This window comes from Fomitiporia mediterranea, assembly GCF_000271605.1.
Source record: "Fomitiporia mediterranea MF3/22 unplaced genomic scaffold FOMMEscaffold_1, whole genome shotgun sequence".
Lineage (NCBI taxonomy): Eukaryota > Fungi > Basidiomycota > Agaricomycetes > Hymenochaetales > Hymenochaetaceae > Fomitiporia > Fomitiporia mediterranea.
Genome location: NW_006760386.1, coordinates 4,567,387 through 4,584,090, shown reverse-complemented (window position 1 = coordinate 4,584,090; position 16,704 = coordinate 4,567,387). Strand labels below are relative to the sequence as shown.

The following is a 16,704-nucleotide window of genomic DNA, read 5'->3' as shown; positions in this document are numbered from 1 at the left end:
GTGCTTGCAAGGACGGGTCAACTGCAGATGCAGTCATAACCGTTGAGCCTCTCAACGCCCTCGCTTTCTGGTGGTCCGTCTGGATCTGGTCAAGGGATGGGCCTGGCAATCGACACCCGTAATGCACTCGTTCGCTGCTCGAGTCTGGTCCGATCCCAACCTCTACCTACTCGTATTCGCATCACAGCAGACACGGACACTCTCACTCGCTCTCTGCACAAATCTTGACGCAGGCTGCACTATGTATGTGCTTCGGTTTATTTTCCTTAATTATTGTAGATAATGATGTATCGTACAAATATTTTAATATAATTGATTTTTGTTATTTTAATAATGAATGGATGTAAGGGAAAATTATTATTATTAAGGAATAATAACTATGTATAGTCTGTAAAACATTACAAATATATATTACCCTTTCAAAACTTGGTAATCCTTACAATACATTTCAAAAAAGGGAGGTCCAATATTATGCATTTTATATGTTTAAAAGGGGTATTACCCTTATGTACTTTTATTACATTCATAAACCTTACAGTATCTTATACAAAGTTATACTACTTTATCAGAAATCAAGGTCTGATAATATGTAAATTACTTTTTTTACTTTTTTCACTTTTTTCACACCATTATAATGTAATATAACCTTTTAGACTTTTTCCTGATGTGAACAAGCTGATTTGAGTAGTAAGCAAAGCTGTGCCTGTATGTGCACATTACATACACCTTTAATTGTAAGACATAGTCAGAGTAGAGAACTTAGTTGTTGTGTGTAGTTACAAAGGTGTATCTCTGGAACATTCTAGCTTGAAGGGAGAGGGTGAAGTGGGTAATGTGAACAGACTCAGCTTGGGAGGGGTAAGTAATAGCTACTACTTACCTTATTTGAAATGGTGTCATAGATAGTACTACTAAGGAATGTAAATGTGTGTAAGGCAAACCTGTTAAGAGTAATGTTAAACATGAAATGTACAAAGGAGTAAAATATATACAGTGTTAGAGAGAGGGTGGTACAATAGGAGTGGTTATACATGAACATTGTTGTGAGTATACTTGTGTATGCTCATCAATTCTTACTTACACTACAGAGTAGGAAGAAGTACACAAATGTATAGAGTTATTAGAGAAGTTGTTTAGTATTGGTCAACAATACAGATGTGTGAATGTGAATTCAAAAAGGGAGACAAATGTAAAAAAAGGAGGACAATGAAGGGGAGACAATACAAGTAGTAGGACAAGGAGCAGAAGGGATAGAAGGGAGACAAAAAGTTGGGAGAGAAGGGATGAGTGTCAGCAACAGTGTAGAGGGGACCTGAAGGCTCAGTAAGGGGACCCAGGCTACAACTATCCTACATAACAGAAATACAGAATGTAAGTACTAGAATGTAGTCAGAACTTGCAGAACAGGCAGAGAGAGAGAGTGAGACAAGAGTAGAGTATATAGAGTGAGCCTAAGAGTACAGAACTATCTAGAGTAGATGAGATTAAGACTACAGAACCAGTCTAATCTTGTATGCCTATATATACTAAACTATACAAGAGTACTCAGAGAGTATGAGCTACTAAGAATGATAAGTCACAAAGAATAAAAGAAAGGAAGGTCAAAGATAAAGGTACAAAGAATAAAGGGATAGACAAAGGGTAAGAGACTATAGAATGAACAAAGAATAAAGGGGTGGTCAAAGGAATAGAATGATGAAGTAAGGAAGGGTAGTAGTAAGAGTTAGTATACATATAATTTATAGACAGTACTCCTAAGGGACAGAAGTCCTGAGTTCTAGTACAGAAGGGTACAGAACCCTTAGAACTAAAGGTACAAGAGTAGAGAATCATAATATTACCCCTCCTCTAAAACCAATTGTTCTGATTAGTGAACATTAGACTTGATTAGTAGCTTAAGTATAAGTTAGAACAGTAAGGCTTAGAAATCTGTAAGACTGAGTTTGTGTAGAGTACTAGGATGAAGCTGATAGAAATCTTGGATTGTCTTAAGAGTATAGGTGAGGTTCTTGACAGGTTCCCAAGTGTGCTCCTCAACTAGGTACCCTTTCTAGTAAACAAGGAATTTGAGTTTTCTGTATAGTAGCTTAGTATCTATTATATACTCTACTTTGTATTCTAGTTTGGAGCTAATAAGTTCTGGTAGAGGTAGAGAGGGTCTTTATTGTAAAGGAAAACTAGAATCATAGTACTGAGACAATAGAGCCTTATTAAACACTAGGTGTATGTGTTTCTATATTGTTAGAAGTTAGAGTTTGTAGACAGAGACACTAACCTTCTTTTTAATAACAAAGGGTCTAAAGTGCTTATTGTCCAACTTCTTCATTAGGTGATTCATAGTCAGGTTAGTAGCTTCTAGTATAACTTTGTCACTAGACTAGTAATCCTTAGCTACAGACCTCTTCTAATTATAGTTCTACTTTATAACTTATACTACCTTTTCTAAAAGAGCTTGTACATTCTCTCTGGTTCTGTACATTTGTTCTACAAAGTCTGTTACAGATTTAGAACTACTGTTCTGGTTTAGAACTGTCTCCTAGTACAAATGTCTCTCATGATTGAGGAAGAATAGAGACTGTCCTATTATAAAGTGTTACTAGTTATTATACACAAATTCTGCTAGAGCTAACCATTTAGACCAATCTGATTACTAATGATTAATAAACATTTAGAGGTAGAGCTCAATCTCCTGATTGACTCACTTAGTTTGACTGTCAGTCTGTAAGTAATATATAGTAGAAGGGTTTTCTTAAATTCTGAGAAGTATATACAAGTCCTATATGAATTTCAACTTGAATTGTGGTCCACAATTGTGAATGAGCTTCTAAGAGAGTCTATACAACTAGAAGACATAATCCTAATAAATACACACTATACCTTTAGAAGTGAGTTCTGTTTAGGTTAGAACTATATAAACTTACTTAGAGAATCAGTTAATAATTATACAAATAGTGTTATAACCCTAAGACTCAGGTAGCTTACTAATCAGGTCTACTAAGACTTCTTCCTAAGAGTGATTTAGGATCTAATGTGGATGTAGAGGAGTCTGAACCCTTGTCTAGTAGGCCTTAGTCTATTAGTACATATTGTAACTAGTTATATACTTTAGGATTTCCCTCTACATTCCTAACTACTAGTAGTTTCAAGTAATAAGTTCCTGTGTTTTGTGTTGGCCAGAATGTTCTATAGTTAGATTGTTGTAATAAGCTTAAACAATGTCCTTCTACAGTTTCTAATCCTTCAGAACATACAGTTAGCCTTCCTAGTAAACCTGTCTATCCTTATCCTTCTTCTAATCCCTAACCTACTTCTCTAACTGTTTCATTACAACCTAGTCCTGTGTGTGTCTTAGAGCTTACTATATATAGGTGACAAAGTTAACATCCTTAGATTTGAGTCAGATCTCTCAGATTGTCTTGAATGTAAAACAGGAATTGTTTAGAAGAACAAGATTTTTGTTATTATTCTCTTCTCTTTCATAACCTACTTGTCTTAAGAGTAAATTAGCTTTTATTATTTGTGTTCTAGGTTTGTGAGTCAGTACAAAGTCATAGTTCTACAGTTCTAACATCTAGTAGGCTTAGTAGTAGTTAAGCTTCTGAGGCACCTGGAAGTATTAGAGATTAAGGTGATCACTCTAAATCTCAAACTTCTGTATAATACTAAGGAGATATTAACACTACTCCTTTAGGGAACAGACAATTGTAAGGAGTTCCTTATTATAGATAGGGTAGTTCTGTTCTGTTACAGAGAGGGATTCTAATTAGAACACTATCAGACACTACTTTCTGTTAATAAACTAGAACAGTACTACTCTATTTACAAAGTCAGAAGAGTTAGCTTTAACTTAGAACTTGTCTACAACTGTTAGAACTGCTAATACAGGCTTACTAGTAATAGCTTACTTTAGGGACTCAAACACAGACTGTTACTAATCATCCTATTACTAAGGAACATCTTTGCTAGTAAGATTGTGAAGGGGCTAAGTAATAGTACTAAAGTCTTAAATAAAGTACTAGTAGTAGTTTACAAACTTAAGGAATACTTAGACCTGTTTCAGGTTCTAAGGTTATAACTAGTTCTGAACTGTAGTTACCTTTGCTAGATTCATACAGACCTCTCCTCTACTAATTACAAAGCTTAGATAATCTACTAACTCCTGTGTAAAAGAGTACTTTACTTCTTAGAGGAACAGTTTATTATCTTAGAGCTATTATAGAACTACTTAGATTAGTCAGTAATAGTACTTAACTGTCTGGGTAAAGATTAGAATGTTGTCTAGATACACACTAACATACTCTGAGTTAATTAGATCTGTAAGGATGTGATTCATAAATGACTAGAATGTTGTAAGCAAGTTAGTTAGTCTGAAGAACATTATAGTTAGTTTGTACAATTTACAATTAGTTTAGAATACAGTCTTCTACTCATCTCTGTCTTAAATCCAAATATTATTGTATCCTTATTAAATGTCCAACTTAGTAAAAACCCTAAATGTATGTGTCTTATTAATAAGCTCCTGAATTAGAGGGAGTAGGTACTTGTTTTTGACAGTACCCTTATTAAGATAATAATAATCCTAGACTAGGTAAAGCTTCTCATCTTTCTTTTTAACAAAGAAGAAAGGAGAGACTATAGAGGACTTTAAGGGTCAGATCTGGCTATTTTAAAGATTTTCCCAAAGGAACTTGTTAAGCACCTCCTACTTGTCTCTATTAAGTAGGTAGACCTTACAATCCTTAAGTTAGAAACCCTCAGTCAATTCAATTGTATAGTTCTAGAAACAGTGTTTAGGAAGTTAGTCAAATTCCTCTTTACTAAAGACTTTAGAGAACTCTTAGACAAAATCTAACAGGCTGAGTCTATGTGTGTTCTAAAGTAGAGTTATTCTGAAGTGGTTCTAGACTGGTTCCATCTTAGACATTCTTTAGATTGACTCTGTTCTGTCTTGACTAGAATATGTGTCTACATATTTATTCTAGTCAAAGAAGAATAACTAGTCACCTTCATCAGAACTGTTAGTAACATTAAAAGTATCTGTATCTACTCAGAATAGTAGTATAAGGTAGTTGTATAACTTGGGACACTAATTGAATGTGAGTGTCTACTCTAACTAGTTAATAGTAGGGTTGTAAGCCTTGAGCCATTTGAATCTAATAAAGACATCTGTCTTTCTAAGGTTAGTGACTCTAAACTTAATACTTTCCTTATAATCCTGAATGGTTATCTATAGTTGAGCAAACTTAGTAATCTAACTATTCTGGTTCAGAGTTCTGTCTACATTGTATACTAGGATTGGAAGTAGAATGTGTTAAGTAGGGAGATAGTGTTCCTACACAAAGGCCTTATTAATACACAAACTAGTATATTTACTATCTACTAGAGTTATTGTTTAGATCTGGAGGGATTCTGAGAAGAGAGCTAAGAGGATAGGGACTTAAAGCTAGTACTCAGAACATCCTCTAATAAACTGCTACTTGTTCTAAAAGGAATGTATAGCTTGTGTAGCTTTATTGTTTAAGAGGGTAAGTATATGTACTAACATTTCCTTATTAACCTCTCTCTTTCAACAAGGACAGACTCATGTCCTTAGCTGTAAACTCAGCTGAGACCATCCTTACTTAATACTATAGACAAACTACTAAGTAGTGAACAGGGCTAGATAGTATTTTAAATGTTCTAAGATCTTAGAATGTAAAAGTAGTAGGTCAGATTGTACAGATTTAGACTCAGATAAAGTGTGAAGAGAAGGATTAAAAGAATCAGAAGAAATAAGAGAACTATCTACTTTTGTTTTCAACTTTTTTCTTTCTAATAAATAATTTTGTTAATTTATTTTTTCTACTTTTTCTACTTTTCTTACTTTATTTACTTCTAATCCTACAGTGTCTATTGAATCAAAAGTAGCTATTAAAAAATCTGAGTTATAACCCTTTAGTACTATATTTACTATTAGGTCTCTACAAAATCCTAAAGTATGTAGTCAGGGTCTAGGAGTTCTAAGGTGACTTCTAGATTTGTAGAAAAGGCTTCTTACTACAAATCCTACTTGTTACTCATTATTACTCTAATAACTTAACAGATATACTATTGTTTCTGTAAGTAGTCCTTAATCTAGTACTCTGACTTTCTACAGGTAAAGTATACTTCTTACTTTCAGGCTTCTCTAATGTTTATCAGAACAGATTGATTACAAATTATAGGCAGATTGATTTAAGGACTTAGAACTGTCAGAGCTAAACACATGTGTAAGTGTTCTACACAGACTTGATACATTCAAGCTACAGCTTAGTTGAAGGAGATAGTGTGTGTCTTCTACTCAGTATAAGTAACCAGTTCTAGTATTATTCTAAGAATCTTATTAACTAGTTCTAGGTGGAGAGCTTTTTCTAGTATTCTAATAAGGACATTATCAAACCTGAGTACAAATCCTACCTTCTAGGCTAGGATATTAAACTCCTGAAAGAAGGTATTAGTAGAACATTTGCTCTATTACAGAGACACAAACTTGTTCTGTACATTGTACTTCTTATTCAGATTAATGAAGGAAGTACAGAGCTGTCTTATGAATTCTAAATATGACTCATTGTTCTAAAGTCAGATTAGGCTTCTAATCTAATAGCTTTCAATCCAGTTTTAGGCCTAGATAGTTATATTACCTTCCTTTATAAAGGAGAGGACAAATAGGATATAATTGAGATCTAAGAATAGATTGGTCAAAGTAGTAGCCACATATAGTTTGACTTAGTGCTAGAAGTCCTTAAAGTACTGTTCATTAAAGTCTAAAGGGTGAGCTATATGTACTTTCTTTCTAGAACAGGTTGTGACTTCTAGAACAATCAGAACAGGTTTCAAAGAGGCTAAGGGTATGTAGTTAGTAAAGGCCTCTTAGATAGAGGTCTACACATATTAAGCTAGGTCTACTTGTAACTACTAATCTGGTAGGACAGTAGGGGTGACAGTTAGTGTAGAAGGGTTCATGTTTACACTACAAAGGAATTAGTACTAAACTAAAAGGGGTAATGAATAGAAGAAGGGTGGCAAAAGTTTAAAAGGATTTAGAAAGTTTAAAATTTAAAAATGTAAAAGGGTTAGGACAAAGAAAAGAGATTAACACAACAGTAAGTACTAATGCTCAAAATGTAGGAGAGTTGTAGAGTAGTAATAAGTAGTCTTGATCTAATGTTAGTAACAGTGTAGAGAGGACCTGAAGGCTCAGTAAGGGGACCCAGGCTACAACTATTCTACACAACAGAAATATAGAATGTAAGTACTAGAATGTAGTCAGAACTTGTAGAACAGGTAGAGAGAGAGAGTGAGACAAGAGTAGAGTATATAGAGTGAGTCTAAGAGTACAGGACTATCTAGAGTAGACAAGATCAAGACTACAGGACTAGTCTGATCTTGTATGCCTATATATACTAAACTATACAAGAGTACTTAGAGAGTATAAGCTACTAAGAATGATAAGCCATAAAGAATGAAAGAAAGGAAGGTCAAAGATAAAGGTACAAAGAATGAAGGGATAGACAAAGGGTAAGAGACTATAGAATGAACAAAGAATGAAGGGGTGGTCAAAGGAATAGAATGATAAAGTAAGGAAGGGTAGTAGTAAGAGTCAGTATACATATAGTTTATAGACAGCACCCCTAAGAGACAGAAGTTCTGAGTTCTAGTACAGAAGGGTGTAGAACCCTTGGAACTGAAGGTACAAGAGTAGAGAATTGTAACAATGAGTAACTATTGTACAATCTTTTATAAAGTAGACTAGATACTTACTACTTTACATTAAAGGACAGTGTAGTCAGCTTAGTAGTACAACATACAATCTGAGACTCTGTACAGACACTGTAACAGTAGATTGGAGAGACAAGTTGTAGCAATGTTTATTGTCTGTGTTGTTACACTCAGAGTACCTGCTAGAGGATGCTTACAAGTAGAGGACTAGGCTAGAGAGAACAAAAGTAACAACATAGTGTTAGGGTAGAGGGTTAGACTTAGAGAGATGGTAGAGGTTGAGGAGAAAGAGTGACAGCTGTAAGAGTGTCATTATATGCTCTCAATCTTCAGCATTGATTATGTAATCAATGTTTGTGATAGTAGCAAAGCTGTAAAACAAAACCAACATTATATTTAGATGTAAAAGGAAAGCACTATTTTACTTTATGATACAGTTGATAGTAATCTGACATGTCTATATTACTTTTAACACATTGATATAGTTTTTACAAGTATCTGAATGCTTTATACAAACAATATAAAATCTTTTACAAGGTGAATTTTAGTCTGTCTTCAAAGTTATAATCTAAGTATAATACTTTATCTTATAATGTAAGGTTATCATAATGTATTCAATGAATTGTAATGATTTATAACACTCTTAGAGTCTTTATATACATTAATATACCTTATTTTATCCTTATAGTTGTGTTCTAACCCTTACATATGAATTACAATGTATATAAAATGCTAATATTTCTTTAAATGGACTGTAATTCATTATATTTAAATGGACTTTTTCCTGATGCAACCTACTTCAATTTGCTCAAATATTGCCTGCCATCCCTGTTGTATAATGTAATCAAGGAAAACTGCAAAGTATTGTCAAGGAATGTAGGACAGATAGATGTGTCATGCTGATCTGTGACTGATACCTCGAAGTGAGGAAAAATGTAGTGGCTCGAAAGCAATAGGCAGACCTTTACTGGTGGTGTTCCTGTTTTGACAGGTATGCAGGCAGACTTGATTAGAGGGAGGAATCATGGATACTGTCAGTAACACCCTTGTGGTCAGTGACCTGCAACTGTTCACTTTGCTATTAATCCCTTGATCCCTGTTCAAACTTTATGACAATTTGTACTTATGTGGCTAGGTATTTATTACTATAGTAATGAATTATTGTTTGTGGGGAGAGTCTCCATTCAGCAAATTAATGCTCATTATTAGAAAGTTTGAGTTACAGTGCCAGTATCTTGGTTTTGACTCTTTTTCTTGGCTGAAATCAAAAGGGCAAGTTATATATAGTACCAGCAGTCCAGTATAATCTATATAGAGCATTCATGGAATTAAGAATTGAATGAATTATTGCAACAGTCAATATTTCCTAGTACGAGGCACAAGATATAAGTTTGCGTACATAGATATAAAACTTAACTGAAAGAATCTGAAATTATCGAAAGTGGTATATGAATAATGATGTGAGTGCATTCATCCCTAGAAACGAACAAAACGCAAAGTGTGAGGGTATACCATGGATACATGCATAAATGGCGCACAATTGTCTCAGCCATAATAACCCTTTCTCAGTTTCACGCATCTGCAGTAGATTGATACAAGGCATTTCTTCACAAATTACAGATGATTGGCTATAATTTCTTTGCTTCGTGGCAATGAAAGCGTGCTTCTTATCCTGCGCTTACTCGATACTCCATGCGACACAACCCGAGCTGGCTTGTCCTCAGAGTCGAGCGTCGAGCGTCTTCGTCCATTGTCGTATTCAGCCTGATGCTTATCATTTTCGCATCTCTCTTTATTACGCTTGGCTTCACAGACAATTCTTAACCATAGTCTGGTCCTACACGGATCCGTACACGGTTTATCCGCTATCCTGGCAAGCTGACGCGCCTCCTTCGTATCAAGCCGTGCGACTATGCTACTCGGGGGTGGGCACTCGTCATCACTGATAGCCCACGCCCACGCCCAGTTCCTATTCTGTGAATTCGAGATTCCCTCGTGGTGAGAAGTTCCTGCTGTGGTAGACACACTGTCAGCATCCTGCTTTCCATATTTGACCCGTGGCGGGCGCTCTCGTGGTCGTCTGCGTTCGCTTGAAGGAACGATCTTTGCATCCTTTAACTTCGTCTCCCGCTTCTTGCGGATTCTCTTCTCCGTTTTGGAGAACCGATCCTTCCATTTCTTGTTGCCTTCAATATACCTACGTGCCACACGTTCATTTACGACACCAATTTTCTCAGGCGACATGGTGCATGCATCTAATTCGCTTTCTCGTTCAAGCGGACGAATCTCTCCTCTTGCGGATACTCGAACTCTTATCATCGTGTCTTGCTGGTACGGAGAAGTCTCGCCCTCTGCAGGCCGACTATATAGCCTGCTGCTATATGCAAGTAGCACATGTTGCTCAGGTTCCCCACATGAGCAAGCACGACCTTCGGATGCACTTGCTTGAGTTGCTTGGACGGGGTCATCGTTGCCTTTTGTGGCCTTGATGGAACCAGTCTGTTCAGTTGCGCGTTCTCTTGGTGCGTATTGATTAGCTGAAGTATTTTCCGCTTTCATCGGAACAGTCACTTCCTTGATGAACGTCCACATAGACCTAAAACAGGGACGGCTAGAATCACAGAGGAAACATAAGATTGGAAATACATGAGGTGCATCTGAAACTGGTGGTCACTCATACTGCACGATGGTGTGGACGGAACGAGGAACTGACTGTCATAAACCTGAAGATGCACCCAGGTTGGTTTGAAGTGATCCTCAATACCTTCAAGTTTGGGATACAACTTTCTTGCTTCTGGATGTACAGGATAGCGTTTGGGATAAGCGGCTTTATGAGCACTAAGAAGGCTATGATCAGAGGGTACGAATTAGAATTTCAGCAACTTCGATACTGACGTGTAAATGATTTCGTCGCGCAACACTTCACCGTCGCCTGCGAACACAAATAGTGGAGGGAGCCCGCCGAGGTATGACAAGGCCGGGCTCACGAGCGGATGTCTGAGAAGGTTGTTCGGTGCATATAGATGCATTTGATCTTTCACTTCTATTACTCCTCCGTCCTCCATCTTAACACGCAACGTTTGGTCATTTGTTGTGTCCGTCCTTGGAAAGGATGCTGACGGCACACGATCCACTGTCTCTTTGCCTCCACCTCGTCTTGGTGATGACGACGTCCCCGACTTCCTGGCAGCGGTAGCAGTTACGTCTCCATCTTCTACGGAATTTGCCGATGCTTTCTGCGAAGACTTAGGAGAGCTACGATTGGTGGAGTCACTCCGAACGTCCCGTTTCCTGCGACTGGTAGTGGATGCGTGTCCTTTCCGGCCTGTGGTTTGATTAACATGGGAGCGTATCTTTGAGTGCATCTTGACTACATGCTCGTCAGGCGGCGGTGGCCATAGGGAAGAGGGCTTGTAGATTGAAAGACCATACTTAGGAATGAAGTCTGTCTCTGTGTTGGAATGAATACTACGGAATGAGTGTGTAAGGTCACACCAAGGTGATATGAGGATGCCTCCAGCAGGTTTAGGCAGACCTAGGTCGCGGATGATCTGAAGTAGCGCAAGAGCAAGTCCGCCTCCTGCAGAATCCCCGGAAATGATAAGTTGCTTCGGATTAACATTATGCTTCGCATCGGACGGAGGATCGATCAAATATAAATCTAAATACTATGCTTGAGAAGACGTTACGGCTGGAAACATATACAAGCGTACATGATGCCAGAGCATCTTGAATTGCACAAGGGAAAGGGTATTGAGGGGCGAGTCGATATGATACAGCAAAGATTCGGATAGCAGGCATCAGGGCCATGACTTCAATTGCGTACCTACACAACGTCAATACTTATGATGGCCCGCGAGATATGTAATTACCTCTCTTGATCCACGCTTCCCGTGAAATATCCCCCTATATAGTCGTTTAACGTCGGAGAGGAAGAGTAACAATCAACCGCTTACCACCGTGAAAATATAGTAGGCAAGGCAATTTGTTCATGTCAAGGTCGTATTCAGAAACTCTATCCGGCGCTTCTGGCTGAAGACGTCTAGATAAATGAAATCTCTTGTGCTTTCTAACTTCTTTATCATTTCTTATGATCCATTGAGCGTCGATGCTAATCATTATATTGTATTAGACTCATAGACCTCAAATCAGCTAAAGAAACTGACCCGTCGATGCTGCGTGCCTGCCACCAAACAGTACCCCCAACGAATTGACGTGTTATCTTTTCCCCGCCCAGTACTTCTATGAGCTTCTTGGCCGCTTCGCCGCAAACGTCCATCGGTATAACTACCGGTATCTTTTTCATATCCGGCGTTACTGGCGTTGGCGCGTTGCCCACCTGCTGTATTTCTTCAATTGTATACCTACTGCACGTCAGGACACGTGCTACGTGGTAAATCATTTGTAACGTACTTCGTAGATTCCTCCATGATGAACTATATAATGTGGTCAAGCCTCAAGTGTATGCGAGTCATGAGACGATAAGCATACCTTGGAAAACTCAAAGGCTTCTCTATATCCGGGATCGTCGTCGAGAGAATTTATAGGCTTTCCCGATTTCCCAACGTTTCTCTGGAGAAGGTGCTCTACCTGGAACCACAGAAGAGCGGGTACCGATTTTAGCGTACGTCTCGAGATGGTAGACATGGTGGGACAAGCGCTACATCTCCCTTCCTCACTTCAATGTGCTCAAATATCGCTTGCTATTGCCATTGTATAGCGTAATTGTTTGCCCGCAAAGTGGCGTTCAAGGCGTATGGGACGATGAATCTGCCATGCTGATATGCGACTAACCCCAGCGTGAGTCAAACTCCAGTGGCTCGCGTGACCTCTAATTACTGCTCTGCACTGACATAGAAAGCAGTGGGTAGAGTTTGACAGCAGGTATTCCAGTTGTGAGATATACGTAGACAGAGATTCCACTGGGTGGGATTATGGAGGACAGTAGTCTGAGTTGCCTGAATTGAGGAAAGATCGTGATCGGCATTTGCCGATGAGCAAATCATGTTGCATTGCAAAGCGAAAGAGAACGCAAAAATGTTACTATAATATCTTTCTCACTAGCAAGGACAGTTTACTCTGTGAGTAGTAGAACATGATAAATCCGAAAGCCACGATAAATTATAATTAGTCTGTATCCTTATCCGATAGTGCCCATTCCGATAGAGTCATTGTTTCCATTCGTATGGGATACTGGAACGCTTGTGCCACCTGGTGTCTGGACTTTCTTATCTCCTTCCTTTGCGGCTTTCGATCTCATCACAGTTCTCGACAAGGATCTCGGCCAATGTATTCTCTTTTCTTTCATCTGGGACATGTCCTGTCTCGCTGTCGTTTCGGTCTCCCCAGCAGAATCAATGGAAGCCTCCTTCCCATTACTGTCCGCCTCGTTTCTCTCGACAGCGCGCTGCTCATCCTTCGCCTCGCTCTTTTCCAGACTCAGCTTGTTTACGAGATAAGACCAGAGGTTGTTCCCGCTCATCCGATGGTCATGTGTATCAGCCGGTAAGTCTGCGATTCGACTAAGCCGGCGCGCTTCCTCGGTATCCCGTCTCGCGACGATACTACTAGGTGGAGGATGTTCCGCACCATCTAGTGCCCAAGCCCACGCCCAACTTGCTGCAGACGTTCGTAATCCTTCCCTAACCGAACCATCTATGGTTACATTCGGGTCAACATCTCCATCCTCCCGCTCCCTCTCTTCGTCAGCATTTTGGAAGAAGTGCATCTGAAGCTGCGTAACATTTCGTACGGTGTCGTTCCTAGCGAGTTTCAAACTCTGCGCACGTTGTTTACGGATAGTCTCCTTCGCCTTCGCGAACCGTTCGTTCCACTTCGTGCTGCCTTCGAGATATCTGCGCAAAACAAGCTCGCTTGCCACGCCAACTCGTCCAGGAGGAACAGTGCATGCGGGGAGCTGGTCCTCTGGCTCAAGTGGACGGATTTCTCCCCGCGTGGAAACGCGTTCTCGAATCATATTGTCTATGAATGCCGAGGGAAGGCCACCATTGCGTCTCTGATAAACGACAGGGTCACCAGCAAAACGCATTACCTCCTGGTCCAACTGAGGGTGCGAATTCAGTCCTCCGAGTGAGGACGAATTACTGCTTGACTCGCTGAGTCGACTAGGGCTGCTAGCCTGAGAGATAGGACTCAGAACTTCGCCATTAGGTATTTCTTGTCCAACTTCATCTTGGGTAAAAGAGACATGGCGTTTGCGACCTCCCATCATGGAAAGACGCCTCGAGACAGACGCTGAAAGCGAAATGGATCGCCGAAACCCTTTCCTTTGGGGTGAGATTTCATTATTTGAGCTAGGACTTGGTGAGGGCTGTGCCGGAAGGGTGCCGAACGTGTATCTGCTGAATATCGACATAGCACGGAAGCAGAACTTCGCAGCTCTGCATGCGAAGAACAAGACCGGAAGCGTATGTGCAGCCTCTGAAACGATGATGAATTTAATAAGCGACGGACTGATAGGACCAAATGAGGATACAAGACATACGGTCATAGACCTGAAGGTGTACTTTCGTTGGCTCACATCGTTCCTCAATACCTTCAAGCTTTGGGTACAACTTTCTTGCTTCAGGCTTGACAGAATATCGCTCAGGATGAGCAGCCTTGTGAGCACTGCAAAAAATTGCCATGAGCAGAAGTTGAGAATCAAGCAAGGTAATACTAACGCGTAAATGATCTCATCTCTCAGGACCTCTCCATCGCTCACGATCACAAGAAGCGGAGGCAATCCACCAAGGTATCCCAATGCGGGACTTACAAGTGGATGCAACAGAAGCGTGTTCGGCGCATACATGTGCACCTGATCCTGCACTTGTATCACCTCGCCATTTTCTGCTACCACGCTGAGAGTCTGAGTATTTGCTTCATCAGCCGTCGGTAGGTGTGCTGTAGGTCCTGCGTTTAACCCTCTTTCGCTTTGCCGTGAAGATTGTCGCGATATGGACCTTACGACAGAAGCTCGAATGTCCCCGCTTCGCGCATGATCTGCAAGTGTCTCCTTTGAGGCATTGCAAGACGCGGACCGACCCCTGGACACACTTCCCTCCTCACGTTTCTCACGATTGCGAAAAGACACTGTACGCTTCCAAAAGCTCGGTCGCTTAGTGGGTTGTCTTCTGACTTCTTCCACGTTAACTTCTCTCCGATATTGATGTGCAACCTGCTTGATCCGCGAACGTAGACCCGCCTGCACTTTATCTGTAAGCTCCTCCGACGGCGGTGGCCACAGGACTGACGGCTTGTAGATCGATAAGCCATATTTTGGTATGACGTCCGTGTCCGTGTTGATATGGATACTGGGGAAAGAGTGCGTGAGGTCACACCATGGAGATATAGGAATGCCGCCCGCCGGCATCGGCAGATTAACATCACGGAGTACTTGGAGTAAGGCAAGCGTGAGTCCTCCTCCGGCAGAGTCGCCGGCAACAATAATATGTGCAGGGTTTACAGGGGTATGAGGTGCGTCTGGTGGTGGCCGAATTAAATATAAATCTGCCGGAATGTTAATAGCCATCCAGAAATAATATAAGTAACCATAGCTTACACGATGCTAATGCATCTTGGATAGCACAAGGGAAAGGGTATTGAGGTGCAAGTCGATATGATACAGCAAGCATTCGGCATCCAGACTTCCGCGCAAAGCGTTGAAGAAAGTATCTAGTCGGAATCAGTATCCGGTTACAAGTTTCAATAGCCATCATACCTCTCCTGATCTACACTTCCAAAATAATATCCTCCTGCAGAAAGAAGCCCTTAATACAGACTTGAAATTGAAGAGATATCGACTTACCGCCGTGAAAATACAGAATACATCGGAGTTCGTCCATCTCAGGGTCGTACACTGCGTCTTCTTCTTCATTCTCCGTGGCTTCTTTCCTCAACTGATCCGCCTGTTGTTGTTGTTGACGCTTCCGTTGTTTCTTGATTCGTTCATAGTCCTTCTTCGCAACAATCCACTGCGCATCGACCCTAATCATTCATCATTAACAAAACGTGGAATCGATCGAGGAGTTGACTGACCCCCTGATCCCGCGTACTTGCCACCACTTCGTTCCGCCAACAACTCGACGTGTTATTTCTTCCCCACCAAGCGTTTCTATAAGGTATCGCGCTGCATCGTTGCAGATAGACATAGGGATGCGCACATGCGTGACATGCATCCATGGTGCGCTCGGCGTCCGTGTATTAGAGAACTGTTGAAGTTCTTCTATCGTGTGGCTGATAAAAAGTCAGAGTGAGTGGCGTGCCGCGTAGCTCGAAATGCTCACTGAGTCGATACATCTAAGAACGTCTGATACCCTTTTAGCTTCAAACAGGCATATGACATAAAGCATGCACGCACCTTTACGATGTGGAATACTTCATCGTAAAGAAGTTCCTCTCGCCTGATCTTTCTATTCTCTCCAACAACCGTGACCGCATCAAATGTACCCTTCCTATCTTTAAACAGCTGGTCGAAATAATGCTTTACGAGCGTCTCAAGCACCCAGGACCCTGCGTTCAGGCTAACATGACGCGTTAAAGAGTTTGGCATGATCTGTGGATGGTGGTCTGAATGCGTCTGTCATTTTCTTTCTGCAAAGTGCCTGTGGAGCGCTCTTCGGACGCGTCGGGACTCGGCGTGCTCAAATCGATGATCAAGTCAGATCAGCTGAGTCAGGTTGTCAACACGTTGGTAATTTCATTGTTCAACCAGTCTGTTGGCAAAGCATTTGCTGAGATGAGAGTGATTCGGTGCTGAGTATTGTGGTGGATCAGGAGCGAGTTCGATGGACCATGTACATTGTGCACGCATGTCAATTTCAGAGGCACACGTGATGAATTGAAATGCCTCAGAGGCTAAAGTGTGCCCGCGTTCCATTTTGCATGAAGGGTACGTATTTTATCGTCAATAACTTCTTGACGAATACTATGTGTCGAAGCAAAGTCGTCGGAGTTCATATGATTTAC

At 40.4% G+C, this 16,704-nt stretch overlaps 2 protein-coding genes across 2 annotated transcripts; both read right to left on the bottom strand.

Moving 5' to 3' along the window:
- Window positions 1-10,375: 10,375 nt before the first annotated feature.
- FOMMEDRAFT_164792 (alpha/beta-hydrolase) lies at window positions 10,376-12,384 on the bottom strand (the record flags this gene model as incomplete). The annotated part of the gene is made up of 9 exons (XM_007261904.1): window positions 10,376-10,394; window positions 10,451-10,575; window positions 10,633-11,398; window positions 11,451-11,563; window positions 11,610-11,643; window positions 11,694-11,848; window positions 11,904-12,101; window positions 12,151-12,173; window positions 12,229-12,384. Coding segments are annotated over 9 exons (1,587 nt in total), but the record flags the coding sequence as incomplete, so codon positions are not given.
- Window positions 12,385-12,822: 438 nt separating this feature from the next.
- FOMMEDRAFT_164791 (alpha/beta-hydrolase) lies at window positions 12,823-16,288 on the bottom strand (the record flags this gene model as incomplete). The annotated part of the gene is made up of 9 exons (XM_007261903.1): window positions 12,823-14,178; window positions 14,243-14,367; window positions 14,421-15,246; window positions 15,299-15,411; window positions 15,458-15,491; window positions 15,545-15,723; window positions 15,775-15,972; window positions 16,023-16,045; window positions 16,097-16,288. The coding sequence occupies 9 exons, from the start codon at window positions 16,286-16,288 to the stop codon at window positions 12,878-12,880; spliced, it is 2,991 nt and encodes a 996-aa protein (XP_007261965.1). The 3' UTR covers window positions 12,823-12,877.
- Between the last annotated feature and the right edge of the window lie 416 nt (window positions 16,289-16,704).